The 17,132-nt window shown below is 48.1% G+C and overlaps 1 protein-coding gene across 2 annotated transcripts; it reads left to right on the forward strand.

Annotated features, from left to right (window-relative positions):
• Nucleotides 1–749: 749 nt before the first annotated feature.
• LOC118373172 (E3 ubiquitin-protein ligase RNF31-like) lies at nt 750–17,109 on the forward strand. Of its 2 annotated transcripts, none has more exons than XM_052483732.1 (24): nt 750–929; nt 1,397–1,604; nt 1,758–1,904; nt 6,212–6,367; nt 6,521–6,589; nt 6,695–6,839; nt 7,193–7,330; nt 7,455–7,614; nt 8,270–8,415; nt 8,618–8,778; nt 8,931–9,179; nt 9,268–9,609; nt 10,239–10,424; nt 10,577–10,783; nt 11,004–11,177; nt 11,417–11,515; nt 11,772–11,861; nt 12,916–13,030; nt 13,310–13,422; nt 13,600–13,713; nt 14,313–14,361; nt 14,490–14,586; nt 16,284–16,449; nt 16,581–17,109. In XM_052483732.1, the coding sequence occupies exons 2-24, from the start codon at nt 1,404–1,406 to the stop codon at nt 16,626–16,628; spliced, it is 3,372 nt and encodes a 1,123-aa protein (XP_052339692.1). In that variant the 5' UTR covers nt 750–929; nt 1,397–1,403; the 3' UTR covers nt 16,629–17,109. The 2 variants fall into 2 exon arrangements, with proteins under 2 accessions (XP_052339692.1, XP_052339693.1); XM_052483733.1 differs by having other exon boundaries at nt 7,196–7,330.
• Nucleotides 17,110–17,132: the final 23 nt, after the last annotated feature.

Genomic DNA, 17,132 nt, shown 5'->3' on the forward strand with positions numbered 1-17,132 from the left:
AACAGTAATGTTTGGCCTAATAAATATTTTCTGTTTCTACATTGCATTGGTGTTTACAGTGTACTTGTTACCCCTCTCAGCAGATTACTTTCACTGTAGAACATTGTATTGAAATGTAGATATAAGCCTATGAAAGACCAAAGAGCTTTAGATTTACAACAACAGTGTTAACAAAGCAGTGTTTGCCATTTGATGCAAATGCTTCATTCTGACATGTGTTTATGGCATTTTGAATGCAATGTTACATTGTGAAGGAGATGTGAGGCATTTTGCATTTTGTGTGTGCAGTTTTGGGAAATGTGTGTAGAGTTTTGAAAAAAAGGAGACCGTTTTGAAAACTTGTGTAAGCAGTTGGAAAAAACTGTAATGATTAAAATAGCAGTTGCCTCCTCTAGTGGTAAAACAGAGAAAGTACAATCTTTGAACGTTGTACATTGGGCAAATGTTGTGCTTAGATGATTAAAAAAGCTTACACACAGAAGAGTTGAACTGGTATTTACATTATTTCTAATACTATGAATAATGAATGAAAGCAATCCAACCATGAAAAGTAATGTTTCCAACACAGTGTTCTGTGGTCAGTTCCAAGAAGACACGTGAACTGCAGTTTGTGGCTTTCATGATTGAGTGAGTGATTGATTTATAACAATGTAATAATAACAATGTAACTACAGTAACTGTTATTATTTATAATACCGCTAGAGGGTAGTAGTGTACATCAAGGTTTATTCTACATCGCCCCTCTCGATAACAACTTCCGCGTCAACTACATTTTCACTGTTGTTGTGACTAGCTGTGCTTTTGAAGACATGCTTCAGAAGACCGACGTGATACTAGAAATGTAGCTAGATTTTGCCTTGATATAACAGTCAGTTGGATTCATAAAGGACTTGGATCACGAAATACATCTGGAAACGCAGAAGATAAAGGTAAAGTGGCACTGATCTGGCTCTCATCATAAACTTTCGATTTCGCCTTGCTAGCCAGTCATACATTAGCTAGAGCATAATTACAAATAGACTTGCCAGCCAGCTCAATGTGCCACTTCAATTTCAGAACATGCACTACTACAGCTAGCTAACTGTAAAGTTTACAGCTATCTAGTGTCACGTGTCATTTTGAGATAAAAGTTGAAACTTCAATGTACTTACATTTAACATTTGAGCCATTTAGCAGAAGTTGTTATCCAGACAGAACTACTTATATTAGAAACGTTACCTTGGCGAGCGCTCTACCATTTGAGCTACCTTGGAGATATCCATGTTCACAGTAGACAGAGTAGCGAGACGGTACACCCAGATACATAAGAAATGACGGTAGGCCTACCTACTGCACATCAGTCAACAGTCCCATCCCTGAGTTGACCTACTGTCATTTTATATCTCTATCCCCCCAGTGTGTGCATGATGAGTACCCAGCCTGTCCCTTTCGAGGAGGTGCGGAGGAGAGCTGAGTCCCTCCTGTCCTATTCAGGCTCTGCCCAGGCATTGAAGACTGATGTCCAGTTCATGGCCAATGTTCCCCTGTCCCTGTCTGATAAGTTTCACCACATCACAGCACAGACCATGGTGACACAGAACATAGCAGGGCAGAGCAGGGAGGAGGTGAGGTTTTATATTCAGTCCAATCCAGTTGCCCCCTAAATGTATTTTTGTCTGTACGCCTTGCACCTTCAGATATTCTTGTTAACCCCTCTGCCCTCCTGATCCCCTCTCCCCCACCTCTCCTCCCTCCCCCACCTCTCCTCCCTCCATCAGGTCCTAGAGTCTGTTGGACGGTTGTTTAAAGCCTTGAGCATCCTGGAAAAGTATGGCTGTAACCTGACCAGCCCCAGCAGGCCCAGGTACTGGCGCAGCGTCAAGCACAACAACCCAGTCTTCAGGGCTACCGTGGACGCCATCAAGGTAAAGGAGGGAGACAGGCCTCTTTAAACCCAATTATTTTCTTTTTTTTCTCACCTGTATTTAACCAGGTAGGCCAGTTGAGAACAGGTTCTCATTTACAACGGCGACCCGGCCAAGATAAAGCGAAGCAGTGTGACAAAAACAACACAAAGTTACACATGGAACAAACAAACGTACAGTCAATAACACAATAGAAAAGTCTATATACAGTGTGTGCAAATTAAGTAAGATTAGGGAGGTAAGGCAATAAATAGGCTGTAGTGGCGAAATAATTACAATTTCGCTAATAAACACTGGAGTGATAGATGTGCAGAAAATTAATGTGCAAGTAGAGAAATTGTGGTGCAAAGGAGCAAAATAAAACAAAATAAATAACAATATGGGGATGAGGTAGTTGGGTGGGCTATTTACAGATGGGCTATGTACAGGTGCAATGATCTGTAAGCTGCTCTGATAGCTGATGCTTAAAGTTAGTGAGGGAGATATGAGTCTCCAGCTTCAGTAATTTTTGAAATTGGTTCCAGTCATTGGCAACAGAGAACTGTAAGGAAAGGCAGCCAAAGGAGGAATTGGCTTTGGGGGTGACCAGTGAAATATACCTGCTGGAGCACGTGCTACGGATGGGTGCTGCTATGGTGACCAGTGAGCTGAGATAAGGCGGGGCTTTACCTAGCAAAGACTTATAGATGACCTGGAGCCAGTGGGTTTGGCGACGAATATGAAGCGAGGGCCAGCCAACGAGAGCTTACAGGTCGCAGTGGTGGGTAGTATATGGGGCTTTGGTGATGAAACGGATGGCACTGTGATAGACTGCATCCAATTTGCTGAGTAGTGTTGGAGGCTATTTTATAAATGCCATCACCAAAGTCAAGGATCGGTAGGATGGTCAGTTTTACAAGGGTATGTTTGGCAGCATGAGTGAAGGATGCTTTGTTGCGAAATAGGAAGCCGATTCTAGATTTAATTTTGGATAGGAGATGCTTAAAATGAGTCTGGAAGGAGAGTTTACAGTCTAACCAGACACCTAGGTATTTGTAGTTGTCCACATATTGTAAGTCAGAACCGTCCAGTGTAGTGATTCTGGACGGGCGAAAAGGTGCGGGCAGTGATCGGTTGAAGAGCATGCATTTAGTTTTACTTGTATTTAAGAGCAGTTGGAGGCAACGGAAGGAGAGTTGTATGGCATTGAAGCTCGTCTGGAGGTTAGTTAACACAGTTCCTAAGTTCCTATCAGGAACTTACTGCCCTTTTCTTATTATTACAGGATCATTATTGACTTCCTTGTGCATAGGACAGATTAGGGTCTATTGTTTTCACTACAAATAGTCAGATTGTTCAAATAGGGAGTGGATCAATGAGCAATGTTTAAAGTGCCTTATGGGTCATAGACAAAGACATAGACCTAGAGCAGTGGGTTGTAATGGTTTTCTTGAGCTGAAGGAGGCGGACCCAAACGCAGCGTGGTTTCTATTCATTGGTCTTTAATAAAGACAACTATACATGAACAGACTAACAAAACAAGAAATGTGAACACCTAAAACAGCCCTATCTGGTGCAAACACAGAGACAGGAACAATCACCCACAAACACAGTGAAACCCAGGCTACCTAAGTATGATTCTCAATCAGAGACAACTAATGACACCTGCCTCTGATTGAGAACCATACTAGGCCGAAACATAGAAATACCCAAATCATAGAAAAACAAACATATACTGCCCACCTCAACTCACACCCTGACCATACTAAATAATGACAAAACAAAGGAAATAAAGGTCAGAACGTGACAGCACCCCCCCAAAGGTGCGGACTCCGGCCGGAAAACCTTAACCTATAGGGGAGGGTCTGGGTGGGCGTCTGTCCGCGGTGGCAGCTCTGGCGCAGGACGCGGACCCAGCTTCACCATCGTCTTAGTCCGCCTTCTTGTCCGCTTCCGTGGCCTCCTAACCACGGTGTCCCTACTAAATGACCCCACTGGACTGAGGGGCAGCTCGGGACAGAGGGGCGGAAGCTCTGGACAGAGGGGCGGAAGCTCTGGGCTGAGGGGCGGAAGCTCTGGGCTGAGGGGCGGAAGCTCTGGGCTGAGGGGCTCTGGCGCCTCTGGGCTGAGGGGCTCTGGCGCCTCTGGGTTGAGGGGCTCTTGCGCCTTTGGGCTGAGGTGCTCTGGCGCCTCTGGGCTGAGGGTTTCTGGCGCCTCTGGGCTGAGGGGCTCCGGCGCCTCTGGGCTGAGGGGCTCTTGCGGCCCCTGGCTGACTGGCGGCCCCTGGCTGACTTTGGCTGACTGGCGGCCCCTGGCTGACTGGCGGCACTGGCGGCCCCTTGCTGACTGGCGGCACTGGTGGCCCCTGGCTGACTGGCGGCACTGGTGGCCCCTGGCTGACTGGCGGCACCGGTGGCCCCTGGCTGACTGGCGGCACCGGTGGCCCCTGGCTGACTGGCGGCGCTGGCGGCCCCTGGCTGACTAGCGGCTCCTTGCAGACTGGCGGCTCCTTGCAGACTGGCGGCACTGGCGGCTCCTTGCAGACTGGCGGCGCTGGGCAGACTGGCGGCACTGGGCAGACTGGCGGCACTGGTGGCCCCTGGCTGACTGGCGGCACTGGTGGCCCCTGGCTGACTGGCGGCACTGGTGGCCCCTGGCTGACTGGCGGCGCTGGCGGCCCCTGGCTGACTGGCGGCTCCTTGCAGACTGGCGGCTCCTTGCAGACTGGCGGCTCCTTGCAGACTGGCGGCACTGGCGGCTCCTTGCAGACTGGCGGCGCTGGGCAGACTGGCGGCACTGGGCAGACTGGCGGCACTGGCGGTGCTGAGCAGACGGGAAGCTCAGATGGCGCTGGGCAGACTGGCGACTCTGATGGCGCTGGGCAGACGGGAAGCTCCGGCAACGCTGGAGAGGAAAGCTCTGGCAGCGTTGGACTGAGGAGCTCTGGCGCCTTTGGAATGAGGGGCTCTGGCGCCTCTGGAATGAGGGGCGGGATCTCTGGCAGCGCCGAACAGGTGGGAGACTCCGGCTGCGCTGGAGAGGAGGAAGGCTCTAGCAGCGCCGGAGAGGCGGGAGATTCCGGCAGCGCTGGACAGGCGAGGCGCACTGTAGGCCTGATGCGTGGTGCTGGCACTGGTGGTACTGGGCCGAGGACACGCCCAGGAAGCCTGGTGCGGGGAGCTGCCACCGGAGGGCTGGTGCGTGGACGTGGTACCGGATTAGACCGGACCGTGCAGGCGCACTGGAGCTCTTGAGCACCGAGCCTGCCCAACCTTACCCGGTTGAATGGTCCCGATCGCCCTGCCAGTGCGGCGAGGTGGAGTAGCCCGCACTGGGCTATGCAGGCAAACTGGGGACACCGTGCGCAAGGCTGGTGCCTGTAAGCCGGCCCAAGGAGACGCACTGGAGACCAGATGCATAGAGCCGGCTTCATGGCACTTGGCTCGATGCCCACTCTAGTCCGGCCGATACGCGGAGCTGGAATGTACCGCACCGGGCTATGCACCCGCACTGGGGACACCGTGTGCTCCACCGCATAACACGGTGCCTGCCCGGTCTCTCTCGCCCTCCGCTAAGCACAGGAAGTTAGCTCAGGTCTCCTACCTGGCTTCGCCACACCTCCTGTGTGCCCCCCTCCAATACATTTTTGGGGTTGCCTCTCGTGCTTCCTGGCCAGCCGTGTTCCCTCATATCGCCGGCTCCTCTCTCCGGCTGCCTCTTCTCTCCTAGCTGCCTCCACCTGTTCCCATGGAAGGCGATCCCTTCCCGCCAGGATCTCCTCCCAGGTGTAGCAACCCTTGCCGTCCAATACATCGTCCCAAGTCCATTCCTCTTTGTGCCGCTGTTGCCCGTTACCACGCCGCTTGGTCCTGTTGTGGTGGGTGATTCTGTAACGGTTTTCTTGAGTTGAAGGAGAGGCGGACCAAAACGCGGCGTGGTTTCTATTCATGGTTCTTTAATAAAGACAACTATACATGAACAGACTGACAAAACAAGAAACATGAAAACCTAAAACAGCCCTATCTGGTGCAAACACAGAGACAGGAACAATCACCCACAAACACATTGAAACCCAGGCTACCTAAGTATGATTCTCAATCAGAGACAACTAATGACACCTGCCTCTGATTGAGAACCATACTAGGCCGAAAGAAATAGAAATACCCAAATCATATAAAAACAAACATAGACTGCCTACCCCAACTCACGCCCTGACTATACTAAATAATGACAAAACAAAGGAAATAAAGGTCAGAACGTGACAGTTGACTTTTTTACTCATTTGAGTCAACGGTGGTTTATTCTACTGTCTGCTATCTTTTCTACAGGGTGGCAGGTCAGTCCTGTTTCTCTACGGTTACACCAATCAACAGCCAGACGGCCTCAGCTTCCCCGACGATGTCACAGATCCAGACGTTGGGAAGGTTGCTGCAGTGACCATTGAGGTCATGACCCTGCGCATGGAACTGGACATGCTTATCAAGGTGAACGTTCATATGAGAGTCTAAGAGTGTTATTATCTAATTAAAATGTTTAAATTGTTCTAATTCTCAATTTGAGGATAACCACAAAGATGAGTCTCCATGTTTGATCTCTTGCTAACTCTTATGTGTTACTGTGTTGTTGTTGTCTGTCAGGGTACACATGCTCACCCAGAAATCTACAGCAATATAATCCCATCCCTTAGTCTCCCGAAGACAAATCAGGTCTGTGTAACAACGTACAGTCTAGTGGTTAATCGGTTTGTCTGTTTCTACTTCTACCTGTTTCTATGATTACTGTTGTAATTAGGTCTATTCTGCTCTCTTCAGGAGAAACCAGAGCTGATGTCTGATGCAGTGGTCATCCCACCAGGAGAGGAGCATGGGGACAGGGGGAAAGACCTTCAGCCGCTATCTCCTCCACCCAAACCGGCTGCTAGTCCTGGACTAAGACACGCCCCGACCACTCCCACAGGTGAGACAGACACCCACTCTCTGTACGAGTTTACCTGTCTGTTACCTGGCAACCTGCCCACTTCCAACCCCACTGGCATATGTCATCTGCCTGTCTGTTGTACTGTCATTGGATGACAAAGTTATTGCGTATTGCTTATTGCGCTTCTCTCCCTCTCTCCCTCTCTCTCTCTCTCTCTCTCTCTCTCTCTCTCTCTCTCTCTCTCTCTCTCTCTCTCTCTCTCTCTCTCTCTCTCTCTCTCTCTCTCTCTCTCTCTCTCTCTCTCTCTCTCTCTCTCTCTCTCTCTCTCTCTCTCTCTCTCTCTCTCTCTCTCTCTCTCTCTCTCTCTCTCTCTCTCTCTCACTCTCTCTCAGAAGGGGGGTGTAATCTGTGCGGTGCCACTCCCTCTCTCCTCTGCCCACCCTGTGGTTCTCTTCCTTTCTGTCAGTCATGTGACCTCATCTACCACCGCCACCCGTCCAGAGCCAATCACAGGAGAGATAGAATACAGGGTAAGATATGGGTCATAGCTTTGACCATTTCAGCTCAAATCTCACTTTTAATCCAATATTTATTTAAATATTCTTACCCATGAATATGTAAACTAACACTTATCATCTTTAAACCCCCCCTTAGAGACCTGTACCATCTGTGGTATGTCCCAAGTCTACGCCCCTTGCTCCACCTGTTCTCAGAGGCTGTGTCTGGAATGTGACAGACTGTACCATTCTCACCCTGACCGCGGGGGTCACAACAGGACACTGGTTACTCCCGCCAAACTAACAAGAGCTTTTAGGTTAGAAATTAGGATGTGTTATAATCAACTCTACACACACATGCACACATACACACACAAACCTGATCACTCACTTCTTCCACCATATGTCCACCAAACGCGTTTTGCCCTATGTTGTTTTTGCCAGATGTCTAGACCATATTTTCCATACTCGATGCACATCTGCTTCGCAAGGCTGCAGTACAGTTTGCAGCATGGAGAAGATCATTATTGACCTGTTCAACCAAAGCTAATAATTAAAACAGATGAAAGTTATTCTCATATGGACCTAACTGGTTTCATCGGCTGCACACAAGGCCGCATTACAGGAATTCATCTAGTTTGTTTCTAACCTTCTGGCACATTCATCTCGAGCGACATCAATAAATTGAACTGGTTGTTCCCATATAGAGTAGGCTACTGATTTCAAATCACTAGTCCTGCATGATGGCACGCTAAATTACGCACAGAACAGTTCTGTGGATATTCATTTTGCACGTCATTCTGTTGGCTGGTTTCCTGAAAACTATCAGGGCGCACTGCCTTTTATGAACCTCCGTTTGTACCAGTGCACCGTTTTGCAATGCACAAGTTGAAAATATTGAACTCATGTGGTACACAGGACACACCTAGTATCCCAACCTAGCGCAGCACTTGTGTTTCTTCTCTTTTCTAGCCTCTCTCTTTCCTCATGGGAGTGTGCTCAGTGCACTACAGTCAACGAGGTGAAAGCCGCGCTGTGTGTGACCTGTGAACGACCCCGTCTGGCCATCGCTTCCCTTATAGATCTGGAGGACCCGGGGCAGCCGCCACCCAACCCAGGTCACATTCATATACACGTCTCAACTGTTGAGTAGTTTTCATGTGACGTTCATTTGAACAACACATCAGTCACCTGTCCTGTCCTGTTTGAGGTGTTCACGTCACCTGTGCCTCTATATCAGGAATAATAATCACACATTACTAGAAGCTAAGATCAATATAAGGCTGTCTGTTTATCTACCCTCTCTGACCTCTTTCATAGAGTGGCAGTGTAAGAGCTGTACGGTGGTGAACCAAGGCAGCAGTATACTGTGTGAGGTGTGTGAGCGCCCCCGTCTGGCCACCCGTCCCTCTATCACGCCAGTACTCCCCAGTACTCCAGTACTCCCCACGCCAGGACCCACGGCAGACAAGGAAACAAAGGTTACACCCCCCTCCCCAGTGGTTTAAATACTCTCTAGAGTTGGAATGTTCTGTGAGATGTAATCATTCAAGCGTATCTTTTTGGTTTGAATCTTTCACAATCTCTCCCCGTCCCTGCCTCTCTCCCATACTATTTCTCTCTCTCTCTGTAGTGGATGTGTCAGTTCTGCACCTATGTGAACTCTCCTCCTGCAGTGGTTTGTGAGATGTGCAACCTGCCGTGCAAAGATCCTCCAGTCACCAGTCCCAAGTCCCTCCTCCTGCAGTCTCCAGTCAAAGACTTTGTCCCGCCTCCTGTGATGCCCCAGGTCCCTCCGGAGATCTCTTCCAGGGGAAACATCGACATTAAGAGGCAGAACCTGATGAGGGACGAAGGACTGAAGCTTGTCCATCAAATACGAGTAGGTGGCTTTTGAACTGACTCTAAATGTGAATTAAAACCACATTAACTGGTATTATTCTAACTTCTAAATTGATGTTCTTCCTCAGAAGGGAGAGAAGAAGGGAGTGGGCCCTGAGGAGGTTTACGCCGCCCTCTGCGTTTCCAGGGGCAGCAACGTCAACCCCTGTGATTGGCTGAAATCAGAGCTGCCTCACCTACTGGATGAGATCTGTGCCATGGCAGCTTCGGCAGCTTTGCAGAACTTCAAAGCAAGGGTTTCTGGGCCGCAGGATAACACAGATAAGGGGTCGACAGAGCAACAGAGTCCCAGTGTGCTGCTGGGTGAGGGAGTGCAGCTGTCCAGGGTTGAGGCCAAGCAGGCATGGCTGGCAGCAGGAGGCGACACTGAGAGAGCAGTCCGTCAGCTGCTCCGAGACAGACAGGCCAAGGTGAGAACCAGACAGTTCACCTGACCCTAATGGTCACTCAAAACTGATATTGCTAATCACTTTAGATATCCACTCAAATAACCAAGCGTTCACTAGACCCATCTGTGGCCTTGTGGTTAGATTGTCAGCCCTGAGGTTGGAAGGTTGGGAGTTTGATTCCAGGCCGAGTCATACCAAAGACTGTAAAAATGGGACCAGAGGTGACTCTGCTTGACACAGATTGTCTCGTGCTCCTATGAGCCATTCCAACTCGTGCGAGGCTACTTACTGAGCTGGTCTGTGTCACAATTAAGCCTATATGCAAAGTATACTGAAGTTACATTTTTTTGTCAGGTAGCAGAGGCTCTTATCCAAAGAGACTTAGAGGAGCAATTAGGTTTAAATGCCTTGCTCATGGGCACATCAACAAATGTTGAATCTAGTCGCCTCAGGGATTCAAACCAGCGACCATTTAGTTAATGGCCCAGCGATCTTAACCGCTAGGCTACCTGCACCAAACCAACGTTTATTTGTTACGTGCACAGGATACAGCAGGTGTAAACGTCCAGTGAAATGCGTACTTGCAAGCCCCTCAACAATGCAGTAATACTAAGAGATATAGAAGAGCTGTTTCCACTCTGACTGTGTAGATGCGGGAGCTGCGTTCTCTGGGCTTCCGGGAGGCATCGCAGTGTGAAGAGGCTCTGCGTCTGAGTGGAGGAGAGGTGCGGGGGGCTCTGTCCCTGCTGCAGCGGCCCCTCCTGGAGCCCTTCCACCAGCGCATCTGGAGCGACCAGCCAGAGGCCCCCATTGATGCCAAGAACCCTGACAAGCAGGTACTGCAGAGAGTGTGTGTCTGAGAGAGACAGAGAGAGAGCATGCACAAGTCAACTAAACTGCATTTTCCAAGGCCATAGATAACACAAATCATCTGATTGTTGTTCATCATCATCATCATCATCATCATTACCCTCCACTGTCCTCTCAGAGGATGTGCAGGCGCCTGCTGGCGTTGTACGAGCTGCCCAGCTGGGGGCGCTGTGAGCTGGCCCTGTCTCTACTCCAGGAGCCTGATGCCCAGTACTCCCTGGAGGACGTCATCCAGGCCGTCAGAGAGTCCCAGGACAGGGAGTTCCTCCGCCGCCTCCTCAACAACGAGTGCCCCTGCTGCCTCAGCATCTTCCCCCACAGCAAGGTGGGCTGCTGGGGGTTTGGTAGAGTTTGCAGAATGGTGTAGCTACATTGCACTGCGTGTTGTTTTGTCATTCTTTAGTACATTCTTTGACATACTGTAACTTTGACATACTGTAACTTTCACTTTGGTGCCCTCCTCTCTCAGATATAATTTCCTATAAGATGTTAATACCGGTATGTGAGTTATTGGATTAATGCTATATATTCTCTGTACATCTCAGATGCAGTCCCTGACCTCGTGTCAGTGCTCGGTGTGCCACGAGTGTTTCACACAGCACTTCACCATCGCTGTGAGAGACAAACACATCAGAGACATGGTGTGTCCTGTGTGTGCAGGACCAGACATCAACGACCCTGAGCACCTGGACAGCTACTTCTTTACTCTGGACATTCAGGTGAGAAGATGAAGAAGAATCAACTTGATTTGGAATGGAAGATATGGAGATAGAAGTGAGAGATCCAGTTAGCAGTTACCTGTTTTCTTTTTTCAGAAATTCCAATTTGAGCATTTTTGGAAAACGTCTACAATTTTGCGTCCCTTGGAGGGCTATAGGTAGATTGAAATGGGACGATCATGAGCTGCTGCTGGTTGTGTTTCATGTTTATAACATTGTTATTGATGTCGTGTGTTTAGCTGAGAGACTGTCTGGATCGTGAGGTGTACGAGCTCTTCCACAAGAAGCTGATGGAACATGCTCTGATGAAGGACCCCATGTTCCTGTGGTGTTGTCACGTGAGTGGGTTTCTAACCAGCAACATCACATCAACAGTTACGTCTCTACTGTATTCCCCTTTTCATTCAGGGAAAGGGGGATTTCTAGTCAGTTGTCCAACCTGAACGTATTCAACTGGAATGTGTCTTCTGCATCAGAGAGGTGCGGGGGGGGCTGCCTTAATCGACATCCATGTCTTCAGCGCTCAGGGGAACAGGCTGCCTGCCCCCACTCTCACCACTCTCTCCTCTCTCCTCCCTCCTCTTCCCTTCTCAGTGCACCTTTGGCTTTATCTATGATGGAAACCAATTCAAAGTCACCTGCCCCACATGTATGAAGAGCTTTTGTAACCAATGCAAAAAGCCTGTAAGTACAAAAGTTACCTGTTGTTACCTTGCCTACCATGTAGTGTCATTTCATAGCCACGTGTATGTGGGACCCAAATAATGATGCCTGTCTCTCTTTCTCTATCTCTCTCGCTCTCCCTATATCTCTCTCTTTATCTCTCTCTCCCTCTATCTATATCTATCTCTCCCTCCCTCTCTCTCTCTTTCTCTCCCTCCCTCCCTCCCTCTATCTCTGCCTCCCTCTATCCCTCACTCTGTCCCTCCCTCCCTCCCTCTCTCTCTCTATCCCTCCCTCAATCTCTCTCTATCTATCCCTCTCTCTCTATCACCCTCCCTCTCTCTCTATCCCTCCCTCCCTCTATCCCTCTCTCTCTATCCCCCCCTCTATCTCTCCCTCTCTCTATCCCTCTCTCTCTATCCCTCCCTCTCTCTATCCCTCCCTCACTCTTTCTATCCCTCCCTCACTCTCTCTCTCCCTCCCTCTATCCCTCCCTCTCTATCCCTCCCTCCCTCTCTCTATCTCTCCCTCTATCTCTCCCTCTCTCTATCCCTCCCTCTCTCTCTCTATCCCTCCCTCCCTCTCTCTCTCTCTCTATCTCTATCCCCCTCTCCCTCTCTCTCTCTATCCCCATCTCCCTCTCTCTCTCTCTATTCCCTCCCCCCCCTCTATCCCCCTCCCTCTCTCTCTATCCCCTCCCTCTCTCTATCCCTCTCTCTCTATCACCCTCCCTCTCTCTCTATCCCTCTCTATCCTCTATCTATCTCTCTATCCTCTCTCTCCCCTCTCTCTATCCCTCCCTCCTCTCTCTCTCTCTCTATCCCTCCTCTCTCTCTATCCCTCCCTCCTCTTTCTATCCCTCTCTCCTCTCTCTCTCTCTCTCTCTCTCTCTCTCTCTCTCTCTCTCTCTCTCTCTCTCTCTCTCTCTCTCTCTCTCTCTCTCTCTCTCTCTCTCTCTCTCTCTCTCTCTCTCTCTCTCTCTCTCTCTCTCTCTCTCTCTCTCTCTCTCTCTCTCTCTCTCTCTCTCTCTCTCTCTCTCTCTCTCTCTCTCTCTCCCCCCCTCTCTCTGTGTCAGTGGGAAGCTCAGCACCAGGATGTATCCTGTGAGCAGTTCCAGTTGTGGAAGAGAGAGAATGACCCTGACTACCAGAGACAGGGACTGGCCGGGTTCCTGCGGGACAACGGCATCAGTGAGTCAGTCAGCCTAGACATTGTGCAGTTATTGGTCCATATTCACAAAGAGTATGATTGCTGATATACGATCAGATTTCATTTTTTAGATAATTACATTTACATTTAAGTCATTTAGATAATGATAAATACGATTATCTGGACAGATAGGGCCTGATCCTAGATCAGCACTTCTACTTTGAGACTCTTGACTCCTGGCACACAATGCCATCTCATCACCATCATCATAATTGTTGTAACACAATGAATGATGAGGCCCTTCTCATCTCTCTACGTAGCCTGTCCTCACTGCAGGTTCCAGTATGCCTTGACCAAAGGTGGCTGCATGCACTTCAGCTGCTCCCAATGCAGATACCAGTTCTGCAGCGGCTGCAACAATCCCTTCCACACTGTAAGTCACATAAAAGGGACTGCATGGAGTACCATATTTGTCACTAAATGGATTCAGTCAGAGAGAAGGATCTCCCTTTCCCCCAGGGCTTTCTTATCATACATTCCCATCCTCATGTCTGCTTCCTTTTTCACTTTCCCTTCTTCACCCATTTCCCTCCCCCTCCCTCTCTCTCAGACGGCTTGTAAAACTGTCCAGTGTAAGATCACAGGTCTCCATGCTCATCACCCACGAGACTGTCTCTTCTACCTCAGGGACTGGGAACCTGCCAGACTACAGGCCCTGCTGCAGGTACAGAGATGAGGGATGTTCTGGGAACATTACAGGGGGGAATGTCCTGGGAATGTTCTGGGAACGTTACAGGGGGGAATGTCCTGGGAATGTTCTGGGAATGTTACAGGGGGAATGTTCTGGGAACATTACAGAGATAATGTTCTGGGAACGTTACAGAGGGAATGTTCTGGGAATATTTCAGGGGGAATGTCCTGGGAATGTTCTGGGAACGTTACAGGGGGGAATGTCCTGGGAATGTTCTGGGAATGTTACAGGGGGGAATGTCCTGGGAATGTTACAGGGGGTAAACGTTAGAGGGAATGTTCTGGGAACGTTAGATGGAATGTTCTGGGAACGTTAGAGGGAATGTTCTGGGAACGTTAGAGGGAATGTTCTGGGAACGTTAGAGGGAATGTTCTGGGAACGTTAGAGGGAATGTTCTGGGAACGTTAGAGGGAATGTTCTGGGAACGTTAGAGGGAATGTTCTGGGAATGTTACAGAGGGAATGTTCTGGGAATATTTCAGGGGGAATGTTTTGGGAATGTTCTGGTAACGTTAAAGGGTTGTCATTTCAATGTTGTGTTTCTGAGCTGAGTTGTTTGTATTTTGTCCATAGAGGAATGCTGTTGAGTTCAACACAGACCCCCCTAATGGGACACAGACTGGTGAGAGTGACCTCTTGTTTATCCTCTCTTAGATCCCAGATCTGTGAGAACTTTACTCTATTTTTTTCTCTCTTTCTGCCCATACTTTGATTTTCTCTTTCTGTCTGACTCCTTTCTGTGTGACTCAGACGCGTGTGGAGTGATGGAGCAGAAGGACGAGGGGGGTCAGCAGATTGACTCACCCTGTGGAGTCCAAACTCAGCCAGGACAAGCTGGACTCTGCAAGTGAGTCACACACACACACATAGTTGAAAATACCTCATTGTTTGTTTGTGCACTACACCCACACGCACACACACACAAACACACAATTGAATTGTATTTAATTGTAGAGGAGAGTGGGGTAAATTGAGCCATTTTTTACATTCAGGGGGTTCAAGGGAAATACAGAATTCTTTCTAATAAAGATATCTACATATATTTCAGAATGTTGTGTATCCCTGGAAATAATCAGAATTGTCCAAAAAAGCCTCCTGAGGGGTGCAGCCGTCTAAGGCACTACAGTGCTAGCTGCATCACTACAGATCCTGGTTCGATCCCAGGCTGTGTTGCAGCCGGCTGCGACCGGGAGACCCATGAGACGGCGCACAATTGGCCCAGTGTCGTCCAGGTTTGGCTGGCTAGGTTGTCCTTGTCCCATTGCACTCTATCGACTCCTGTGGTGGGCCGGGCACAATGCACACTGACACGGTCGTCAGGTGTACGGTGTTTCCTCCGACACATTGGTGTGGCTGGCTTCCGGGTTAAGTGAGCATTGTGTCAAGAAGCAGTGCGGCTTGGCGGGGTCGTCTTTCGGAAGACACACGGCTCTCGACCTTCGCCTCTCCCAAGTTCGTACGGGAGTTGCAGCGATGGGACAAGACTGTAACTACCAATTGGGGAGAAATAGTGGTAAAAAAAATAAATAAAATGATTTGTCCAAAAAAAGTTGCCTCTTGGCACAACTTACCCCAGGTCTTGTTAAGTCGCCTACAAACGTCTATACTGAATGAAATATCACCACTACCTTTTCAAAACCATGTATCTTCATTTCCCAAACACAATTCAACACAATCACAATCGCTTTTTTGTCTTTTAATAATTTGAATCATCTTTTAACAGGTTTAACACCTAACAAACACTTTGCCTTGCATTATTCCTTGGAAGAAAACGTCAACTTGCCGTTGGTTCAACCATTGGCTCAATTTACCCCGTGGCAAACATTTTGACGATATAATCCCACACAGCTACAAGGATGCATTTTCATGCTAGGTTTAGGACCCAATACTGAAGCTCATAGAGACACAACTGATGTATAGAACCATCTTAAAATGACCTACTTTGGTTTAGATACAAGCATCATGAAACCTCTAACACAATAAACTAATTTGACTTGGTGAAAATCAATTTTTTGGACCTCCCTTGCGGTCCACTTTTTCCATGTGATTTCTTCCTTCACAGACTCCATGAAATGATGACCTCTTCCTAAATATTTGGCCAAATTATATATTTTGTGTATGGTTTCTTAGAAATAAGGGTGGCTCAACTTACCCCACTCTCCCCTATTGAAGATATGTCATGAAATGATATTTATGCAGTAAGGCCTGAGGAGGTGTGGTATATGGCCAATATACCACGGCTAAGGGCTGTTCTTATGCATGACGCAATGCGGAGTGCCTGGATACAGCCCTTAGCTGTGGTATATTGGCCATATGCCACGAACCCCTGAGGTGCCTTATTGCTATTATAAACTGGTTACCAATGTAATTGGAGCAGTAAAATGTAATGTTTTGTCATACCAGTGGTATACGGTCTGATATATCACGGCTGTCAGTCAAACAGCTTTCAGGGCTCGAACCACCCAGGCTATAATCAATTTTAAACCACCTTTTCTGGCTGTTAGGCTGTTCTCACTCTGTCTGTCTCTGTGTGTTCCATTGTAGTAAACACTACAGAGAGTATCTGGTTAGTCTCATCAACGGACACACCCTGGACCCCGCTATTCTCTACGACCAACAAGAGGTGACAGTTGCCTGCAAGAGGTACCAGGTGGAGGAGCAACAAGGGGAGGGGGAGGACGACAGGGTGTACAAGGCTCGACTGCTGAAGGTCAGTCATCACTCAGTTAGGCTTGTGTCCTCACTGGAAGTTTGCACTAAATCGTTTCTATGTTCATTTTGATGTAGTGTTTTTGTTGTGGTTCAGATTGTGTGAAAGTGTAATTGACTCTTTCTTTACAGAAACTGATGGAAGTTCCACTTGGAGAAAAGGTTCCTCGGATGAGATGAATCGGATGACATGAAAATTGATTTTAAAGAATTTATTATCCATTTTAAGGAAAGTACAGGTATCCTATTTGCAAACAGCATGGGGTTTCAAACCTCCCACCACATAGCATTACCAACCTAGCTGTTATATTACATCTCATTGAAGTTTAACATGCTTTGTTTGTTATATGGTTCGTTAGATTTCTGAAATAATTTTGTTCACAATTACACATCTACAGGTAGTAAGTATCTCAATTTCCTCTCTGTACAAGGACAAAGCTGCAAAGGAAGACTTACAAGAAATACATGATCTCTTTCTGGTTTATTTGGATTAAATATATGAGTTTAAAATACAGCACTAAACAACTTTAGAACTCATAAGGGGAAGGTGTCTGTCATCTTCAAAATGGCAGTCAATATTGTGAGATCAATAGCACATAGTATACAGAGTGTAACATTAGGGTATACCATGCAATAAAGTATTTTATTCATTTAAAAATTACTTTTGTGACCGTTCTCAATTTA

The sequence above is a fragment of the Oncorhynchus keta genome, chromosome 28, assembly GCF_023373465.1.
Source record: "Oncorhynchus keta strain PuntledgeMale-10-30-2019 chromosome 28, Oket_V2, whole genome shotgun sequence".
In the NCBI taxonomy this organism is placed as follows: domain Eukaryota; kingdom Metazoa; phylum Chordata; class Actinopteri; order Salmoniformes; family Salmonidae; genus Oncorhynchus; species Oncorhynchus keta.